Source organism: Gadus chalcogrammus, chromosome 15 (genome assembly GCF_026213295.1).
Source record: "Gadus chalcogrammus isolate NIFS_2021 chromosome 15, NIFS_Gcha_1.0, whole genome shotgun sequence".
Lineage (NCBI taxonomy): Eukaryota > Metazoa > Chordata > Actinopteri > Gadiformes > Gadidae > Gadus > Gadus chalcogrammus.
The window spans coordinates 1,799,645-1,809,098 of NC_079426.1; the positions used below are offsets into that span (position 1 = coordinate 1,799,645).

Genomic DNA, 9,454 nt, shown 5'->3' on the forward strand with positions numbered 1-9,454 from the left:
AACCCGTGCGCATTCATCGCACAGGAGTGTGATTGACTCGGGGACGTCACGTGGAGCCGTCCCTCCACTCACGTTCAGCAGCGTTGGCTGCAGCGATGATTAACACAACCGCTTCCACATCGTCCGCAACCTTCAGCCACGTCATCCGATTGCCAAGAGAGGAGCTGCGCCTTCACCTTTGACAGGGGAATTCATGGAATACATTATCCTCATAACGTTGAATTGTGCTTGTAAAAGTACATTTATCTAAAATAAATTGAAAGAAGACCGTTTAACTCCAACATCTGTGCTGCGCAGTTGTGGAGATCTGTGTTTTAGTTGTAGACTGAATGTGTTGTTTATCTTACTCAAATAGTCAATACTAATCGAATAATGATCACTGACATATATAGGCTATATATATATATATATATAGCCAGTTATTTGAAGTAAGCATACACTCCAATCACATTATGACTTGCTTATAAATATTTTGAGGACAAATGTTTTTCTAAAAAAGTGAACAATGGGTTTTATTTTATTTATTGTTAAATTATATATATATATATATATATATATATATATATATATATATATATAGTTAAATTATATATATATAATACGTAATCGATATCATATAGGCCTATTGTTTTCAAAGTCTACCAGATAAATCTATCTGAAATGTAGAATAAGTGCTTTAGTTTCATGGCAATAGGAGCAAGGATTTAGCCTTTTTCTTAATACAACAAAAATGTAACAACTATTGTATGATCCTCATAAAGTAGAATAGTGCTTGTAAAAGTACATTGAGTTAATTTAAATACGGTTAAACAGTTCAAAATGTAACATCATGAAATGTTAAAAATGAAATAGTTTATACTTTTTTGGTAAAAAATAAATAAATAATACTCTCACAACTGATAAATAATAATTTTAAAGATTACATTTATCATAAGTCATCGGGCATAATTACTTAATATGTTTTCTGTATTCTTGTCTGACATTATAACCAGGTATGTCTATGTTCATTACACCCAAATCTCCAGTAGAGGGAAACAAACACTGCTTTATTTTTTGATTATTTGACCGTGGTGGAAACATATTCATTATCACTATATCATTATTAACATTACATTTAATGTTGACCTCCATTGTTCCCGGAATCCGAGGCCTTTCTTGAGATCTTTACAAAGCAGGCATGGCTTCAGTTAGTGTACACAAATAGGGTCATTGTTATCGTCCACAGATCGATGTAATTAAGTTGTGTAGTGCAAATCAAATCACAGGCTACCTTGCTCCATTAATCTGACAGCTGGGTTTTTCAGCCACTCTTCAAGGGGAGAGGAAATGTAATCAATTATTCCCCGGGAGATAACCGTGGAATAATTATTGTAATGAGACGTCTTGGAACAATTTACTTTGGAAACATTAAAAAAAATGGCAAAAGATATGGCAATGCCCTCTTTCTTTTTTCTAAAAGATTGTGCCTCATCGTACGGTACAACGTTGATTGAATTCCCTGCTTGAGTACCAGCTTCTAGTTATTTCTTACCCAGTTCTGAGATTGTGTCCCCAGATGACAACAACCTGCTTTGACCCGACGGTAACGCCAGACAGCGTCCGTGGTCAAGCCTCCCGCCGTTGGCTCTCCCTTATTAGTTCCAACAAAACATAACCCGTGAAACAACAACAATGAACCTGCTAGATTGTCCGATTTGTATTCAAACTTGTTTTGCTCTTTTCAGAATAGAACAAACTGATCCAGAGAAAAACAAATCCCAAGTATATTGGGCCATGGTTGGAGGACTAATATTCTCTCTAGGCCTAATTAAGAACCTAAATCTTAACTTAACAAAACAGCACAATCTTCAATATACAACCTATTGTTATTTTTCCCCCCATCTTATATTAGATGATTGAATACGATCCCATAGTAATGGGAGTGTAAACCAACCTCTGTAATCCATTGACAAGACACTGTAAATGATTCAACTCAGTTGACAGATAAGCCATGCTAATTATTTTGGTATTTTTGATCTTTTATATTTTTATCAAAACACTATTTTGCGATGATGATGAAGATAAATGAAAACTGGATTTCCATCGTTCAGGGATCTATGGCACCATGCAGAATCCTTCTCTTGAGCCCTTCCCCATTTATTCCTTTGGACAGTGTGCCCTAAGGAGCAATGGTAGTAATAATAATACAACAGAGCCTGCAAATAGAACTTATCTTTTCAATCCTTACTTGAAATGGTGGGAGCATGTTCCATTCGGCCATGGACTTGGGAACACACGATGAGCTAAGGGAGATTTATTCCTCAGTGGTGAGGTGCATGTTGAAGGTGTGTGGAGTACCGATGAGGACCCAGACGCCCAGAATAATCCATCTCATTTCAACTCGTTTTGGTGGGATTTGTTGGCTCGTCTGTTGATCCCGAAGGCCAATTCACCGCAGAATCATTCAAATGATAAACAAATGGCAGAGCCCACTTTCTGATCACCATGGGATGGTGTCTCAAGCACACACGTTTGATTGAATTTCCTGCTAGACTAGCAGGAATGGAGTTTAAGGCCCAATCCCATTTCTACCCCTTCCCCCTTCCCCCTCCCCTTCCCCCTCCCCCTTGTTTTGAAGGGGTAAGGGGAAGGGGTAAGGGGTGGAAATGGGATTGGGCCAAATTCTACTCTCAAGAATTGTAATTGTAGTCAGAATTGTTTGAACTATAGCTGTTCTTTAGATATGTGAACTATGGAAGCACATTATATTCAAATTGCTGAAAGGAGCAAGAGGGATGTCTGTCACGAACCGCCTCGTCTCAAATCCTTGCGTTTGAGTCGAGATTGCTGTGTGTAGGAATTATGTTTCTTTCAAATCCATCCGTGATCCGAATCAGCGGCGGCAGAGCTTCAGAGGGGGCCACACACCAGACGAGCCAATAGGAGACGCGTGTAGCAGATGGAGAACGCACCCCGGGTGATTCCAGTTTAATAGAATCCCGGTTCATGAAACTAAAAAAGCTGGTTTTGTACATTGTGCAAGAAATGTCGCGTTACCACCAGGGTATCGTTTCCTCCCTCTTTTAAAAGTTTTTGTTAATCAAAGCAGGAGAAGTACACAAATCGGTCGCACCTGATAAAAATAGTCCTGGTCTTCCCCGTGGCCTCCTCTCAGTCAGAGCGGAGGAGGCCAAACCTAAGCCCTTATGGGCCAAAGAAGCACTGACACCCCTGACACCCCTGGTTCCCGAGGTTCACCCCACAGGGCTTGCTATCGTAGAGGTGCTAGAAATGGAAATAGGAGTGGCCTCGGAGTTCCCCCGTTGAGTCCCTTCCTTTGAGACTCAGACGAGGATTCAAACTCTGCAGGCGGTCTTTAGGAGAGTGTTCTGGAGCACTTTGTATTGGAGCCAAAGGTTTGGAATAAGGGATATACTACGGTGTCGCATGCCTTCTACAAGCTGATGGCTTATAACGACACACACCTCAAACCCACCATTATACTAATCCATGAAACAGCGTGTGCACACACTGTTTCACGGTTTCACACAAACACTGTTTGTGAGAAACCAACTCATTGTCAAGCTCAGAGACCTGGGTTATTTTTTAACCAAATTATTATTATTATCAACATAAATTTACCAATACATACACATATTTATTTGTAAGTATTGTGAACAATTCATCAGCACCAATACTGTTTAACAGAAATGAAACAAAGTAATTGGAATTATGTTTAACAGAAATCAAACAAAGTCATTGGAATTATATTAACGTAATAAAATGTATATCCTTATGTGATGTGTAAATTTACGTCATCGTTCCCTGCATGGCGAGATTCTGAAGATCTTCACGACATTTCTTCTGTTGTAACCACAAAGTTCCTGTTGGGAACACAGTCCACATGTTACGGAATCATTTCGATTTGCCAACCAAACCTCTCATCTAACACATGTGTATAGTGAAATGTTTCTCACTTGATGATGGCGGGCAGGCGAGGGTCTTTATATAATCCATTATGCAGATACCCCAGAGAGCCTTCAAACGTTACCATCCTGACTCGTTTGTCATCCTGGACACTCAGCGCTGCCTGATACATCTGGAACAGAAACCCAGAACTCACACACAGCAACGACAACAATAATATTACCGCTATTATAACAGTTGTTATATACTGGCTCTTCTTACCTGTTCAGCGTTACGAAGCGTAGTTAAATGATCATCCTCTGAATGAAGGAACAGAAGCGGGTTCCTCATTTTCTTTACACTGCAACATTATGAGAGCAAGCCATTTGTTGTTACTGGTAGTCATGAACAATCAGCTTGAAGTCACAATGAGAAGCATTTCAACTAGCTCAATGCTTTAAATGACCTGGACATATCTGTAGTCAATGCTGAAAGTGACATATTCTACAAATACAAAATGCTGTCCAGCCCGTACAACCCCATAGCATAACTGAATTTTTTAAATCTCCCGCCGAACCAGTAGGAAGGTCTCAATGCTACACATTGCGACTCTTAAGTGATGATACATATTTTTTGGATGGGTCACCAATCAAAGCAATCAAAACATACTTCTCGTCATTAGGGAAGATCATATCGCCCACTTCGTCTCTCAATATGAGCCTTTTTATCGTCCATGAATACTGGGGATTTTAGAAAAGATGAGGTGAGATATGCAGTGAAATTGGTCTGACATGAAAATCCATTACAGAAATAGGCAGAGCAAGGAGAGTTTAAAAATATTACCCTGTAGAAGTGACTTTGAGGCTCTGCCCTCCGTGCATTTTTAAATGCACCTTCAAGGATCACACCGTCAACTAGCACACCTTTAAAAGACATAGATGAAGAATGTGTCAGTGTGATCTTCCAAAGATGAACTAAGTTGTTTAGTGCAAATCAAATCATACCTTGCTCCATTAATCTGACAGCTGTGTTTGTAGCCACTCTGCAAGGGGAGAGGAAATGTAATCACTTTTCAATTAATACCCGACAATGAATCGTATCATTAATATTGTTATGAGATGTCTTGGAAAAATTGACCTTGGAATCATTCAAATTATTCCTGTCATTAAAAGGGGTTATGTCAGTTCAACCTTGATTGCATTTCCTGCTTCCCTAGCCAGGTTTGGAGTTTAATTGTACTCTTAAGTATTGTAAGTATAGTCAGAATTTTTATTTCTTCAGATATGTGAAATGTAGGTTGGTATATCTAGTCGCAGAAAATATGTATTCATATAAAAAATAACCTTATTTTATGGATTAAGACTTAACACATCTGCTCCTGCAAGTTTCAAATCTGTGATTCCCTCAAAATATTTTTGACACAAATTTCCCTCTAAACTGCAAATATTAATATTCTCAGAAATCCAGATGTGGCTGGCTAGTTCACAGACCTGAACAGTAGGTGGAGCTGTATATCGGGGAAAAAACTCTATACACAAAAAAACAGCAGCTTTCCATTGCTAATCTGAGTAAGGGGTCTTTCTGTTTCCAAACCATCTTGACTGGAATCCGTGTTTAAGGTGCAGTGTGTAGAATTGAGTGGCATCCAGCAGTTAGGTTGCAGATTGCAACCAACTGAATGCCCCCACTCACCCCTCCCTTTCCAACGTTGCAGGAGAATCTAAGGTCGCCAGTGCTGACCTGAATGTGTAAAGGGCTCTTTATGGTTCCACATTCGCGCAACGCAACGTCCTTGCGGACCCTCCAACGCAAGGGCCGGACATACGCCTCAGGTGATGCCAGTAAAGCGTTACTTAGTAACGCATTACTGGCCTCAGACCACTTTTTTCAGTAAGGAGTAATCTAACGCGTTACTATTTCCAAACCAGTAATCAGATTAAAGTAACTCATCAAAGTCAGTGCGTTACTATTTTTTTTACCAGATCACCGATTGGTGTTGAGAGCGATGGAGTGGTGTGTGTGTGTGTGTCTGTGTGTCTGTCTGTCTGTCTGTCTGTCTGTCTGTCTGTCTGTCTGTCTGTCTGTCTGTCTGTCTGTCTGTCTGTCTGTCTGTCTGTCTGTCTGTCTGTCTGTCTGTCTGTCTGTCTGTCTGTCTGTCTGTCTGTCTGTCTGTCTGTCTGCCTGTTTGTGTGAGAGTGCATGTGCGTGTGAAGCGTAAGTCTCAAAAGACTTAAATCCATTTATCTTTAGATCGGATCCGAGTGTCTACCTTGACTCTCCAGAGTCCGCGCCACCAGTTGTTATTAGCGGCGGAATTAGTCACGCGGTGCTGCGTGCGTGCGTGCGTGCGCGTGTGCGTGTGCGTGTGTGTGTGTGTGTTGCGCTGGAGCGACGGCAGCAGAGAGAGCGCGTGGGAGCCTCTACGTTATCACCAGAGAACTAAACCCGCGGGGAGGTCCGAGCAGCTCGAGCGCTAGAACGCGCTGTTTACGTCACGCACGTGGAGATTCGTCCGGTGATCGCCCCGTAAAGCACGCAATGATATTTTTTCTGCGCATTAAAAGTTGCCGGAAGCGGTTGAAAGCCGTGTGTCAGTGTGTGCACCCCGTAGCACCAAATTCTGGGACCTGTATACAAGAGGTACTGATGGGCCCCCCCCCCGAAATCCCCCTACCAGCCCCCTGCGCAGAGTTTTTTTTTGGGGGGGGGGGGGGGGAAGAACAATTGTTGACAAAACCGGTTGTAATTTTTTATTTGGAGGTGGCAGGGGGTGTTGTCGCAGCTAAATGTAACTAATAAAGTAACTTGTAATCTAACTTAGTTACTTTTAAAATCAAGTAATCAGTAAAGTAACTAAGTTACTATTTTAAGGAGTAACTAGTAATCAGATTACTTTTTCAAGGTAACTGTGGCAACACTGAACGCCTCCCAGAAATTGTAACCTTACGTCGAGGCGACGCAGAAGCAAGGGCTGTGATTGGTCCGCTCACTAAAACCCGACGCAGAACCATTAACCTTCACGACTGCGTCGAAGCGTCTGTGTGGTCATTGCGTTGCGGGAACGTGGGACCATAAAAAGTCCTTTAGGTGCCATTAGGTACTTCAAAATGATGGCATTGTCGACGACACCATCGCGTATAGCGTTAAGTGATGAGTGTCAGTGTTTTTTTTAAACGTTATTTAGTCTTTAAAACTATAGTCCATCAATTAGTTAGTTTATAGATCATCTTGATGTCAACATAGTTAATTATCCTACTTTGTCACTACTACTAAAAGAAGACTGTAATATGCAGAAAACAGGAGTTAAATCCTATGTTTTTGCCAGTCTCTGACAACCATTTTCCACACCGCTCTGAGCGCATGTGGCTTAGTGTGCGTGATTGTGTTTGTTTGCGTCAGAATGAGGGCACTTATGTTTGATTTTCAAACTGAATCAGAAAATGACACATCTTCAACTCCAAATACCAACCAACAACTTCACAAATCGTAGAAAACAGTTACAATAATCCGTGACAATAATTCTGGTAGCCAGGTTCTACTTCTTTCTCACCCGCTTCCAAGAGAGTGTCCCCAGATGAGCACTCGGCTGCCTCCGCTGTGCTCTTTGGCCCAACGGTGCAGCCAGACAGCGTCCTTGGTAAGGACTTCCTCCGTGGGCTTTCCAGTCGAGTCACCGAACCCTGACAGAATACCAAAAGATGGTGCTTACACTCATCAAGGAATTGACTTAGCTATGGCTTAACATATCAAACCTGTACATCTTGCGCCTGTACTATGCCACTGTTATCGTCGGGCATGGACAAAAAGGCCTGACGCAATTGGACAGACCTACAACCAATCAAATCTAAGAAACGTGTGAGCCATCAGTAGCAGCCATCTTGGTTGTTTCTAAAAAAGACCCAACAGTACATCCCATAGGGTGCTCGTACAGCCAATAAAGCGGCCCCATATTAGATCAACTGTTGTGATTGGTCCGACCAAGTCCAGGTCTGCTGGATATCTGTCTGAACAGGAGGGGGGCTGGATGCATTTGCTAGAGCAAATAAAGCATGAGCTCCCAGATTGGTATTGTTCCCAGTCTACGTACTTTTTCTCCCCCGACCAAATTAATTCCGAGACCTGAATCAACGGAGAACACCAATTGATTCAGAGAACTGAGCAAATGGATAGTTGGCTTTAATTCTAGACACATACGATTTAATGTCTGCAGTGAAAAATATAATTAACATATCATTGAGTTTACAGGCCTATGAGACAAGGACCAACCTCTGTAATCCATTGACAACACATGGCAACCAATGGAACTCAATACCTGTTGAGACAAATAAATGTTTAATGAATTCCTTTCACATTTTCCATAGCTATAAAATCCTATTTTATGATTTCACGGCGGTTACTCACGTTGACCACTCCAATGCGATGCTTGGCTGCCCTGTTTGAACGCAAACACATTTCAGTGAGAACCGACTGCTAACAACTAGTTTGGAGTACTTACTAATTCTATTGCTGTTACAATATAAATAAACCTGGTACCTTGTCTGTGTTCTACCATGTAGATAAATGATAACTGGACTTCCATCTTTCAGAGATCTGTGGTACCATGCAGAGTCCTTCCCTTGAGCTTCTTTCCACTTATCATCCGGGACAGTGTGCCTTGAGGAACAACCGTAGTAATAATACAACAATAGAGCTTGCATTAGTCAGCACTTCAAACCCTTCCTTGAAATGTAGCCTTGGGCTTGCAAACACACCATATGCCAAGGGAGATTCCTTCTTCAGGTTCAAGGTACATGTTGATGGTGTGATTTAGTGCCAGTTCAGCCGGATGACTGAGATCAAACACAAATGGTGCTCTGACTGCAAATATATAAATAAGTCAACAAAGGATTAATGGAGATACGTTTACAGGGTACTTTTGCATGGGTGGATTTGAACAGTGATTTCCAGGAGTTAACTTACTTCGATGATAATATACACGCTGCCTTATTATTTCAGGAAGCTCCTCCAAGATAGGCATCATAATAAAAATAGCACAAAGTGCATATGCGCCACTTTTTACCCAAAACCAGAATTTTGATCTGCAGGGAGAGACCGAAGGGTATGTGAAAGAGCGTCTGAGGGAACATGGTTGTTTATTACCAGGGGGAAAACCAGTGGGCATCGGCATTAAGGTCTTAGAGCTCATCAGCCATTTGTAAGGCCATACTTTGTTTGTTACATTGAATAAGCTGCAGTTATAATGGTTATGATTTGAATGATCACAACTTAAGTAAAACTTACGCCAGCCCCTTCTTTTCCTGGCAAACGGTTGTTTTCGTCTGCATGCGAGAGGATGAGGACACATTCTCGCCATCAGAATGTTCAGTAACTCTTTTCCTCATTGTACTTAGTAATTACTAAGTAAGTAGAGTTAGTATGTGCAGGGAATATGAAATGACTGCGGCCTGAACTCCAACGCGTATCTGGACTAGTGTCTTTTACCAGCGGGGGGAATACAATATAGCGAAAATCCACCTCCGTCATATGTTGGGGGAGGCGCCAAGTAGGTGGAGAGAGGACCATGCATTGC

General features: G+C 41.5%; 1 protein-coding gene across 2 annotated transcripts; it reads right to left on the reverse strand.

The window, feature by feature from the left end:
* Nucleotides 1-3,587: 3,587 nt before the first annotated feature.
* On the reverse strand, nucleotides 3,588-9,454 carry LOC130405082 (lysophosphatidylserine lipase ABHD12-like). Of its 2 annotated transcripts, none has more exons than XM_056610044.1 (13): nucleotides 9,166-9,454; nucleotides 8,845-8,972; nucleotides 8,637-8,742; nucleotides 8,419-8,538; nucleotides 8,287-8,317; nucleotides 8,152-8,197; nucleotides 7,436-7,565; nucleotides 4,890-4,927; nucleotides 4,729-4,808; nucleotides 4,555-4,625; nucleotides 4,168-4,246; nucleotides 3,957-4,078; nucleotides 3,588-3,863 (listed from the first exon to the last, which is right to left on the reverse strand). In XM_056610044.1, the coding sequence occupies exons 1-13, from the start codon at nucleotides 9,264-9,266 to the stop codon at nucleotides 3,830-3,832; spliced, it is 1,086 nt and encodes a 361-aa protein (XP_056466019.1). In that variant the 5' UTR covers nucleotides 9,267-9,454; the 3' UTR covers nucleotides 3,588-3,829. The 2 variants fall into 2 exon arrangements, with proteins under 2 accessions (XP_056466019.1, XP_056466020.1); XM_056610045.1 differs by having other exon boundaries at nucleotides 3,594-3,863; nucleotides 8,845-8,963; nucleotides 9,166-9,433.

What these genes read in the sequence shown, in the direction of transcription:
- LOC130405082 (XM_056610044.1), bottom strand. Translation starts at nt 9,266, where the DNA reads ATGAGGAAAAGAGTTACTGAACATTCTGATGGCGAGAATGTGTCCTCA. An exon ending in GTTGTCAATGGATTACAGAG is followed by an intron (nt 7,566 to 8,151) that starts GTTGGTCCTTGT and finishes GTATTCTGTCAG; the next exon opens with GGTTCGGTGACTCGACTGGA. An exon ending in CGCTTCGTAACGCTGAACAG is followed by an intron (nt 4,079 to 4,167) that starts GTAAGAAGAGCC and finishes TTTCTGTTCCAG; the next exon opens with ATGTATCAGGCAGCGCTGAG.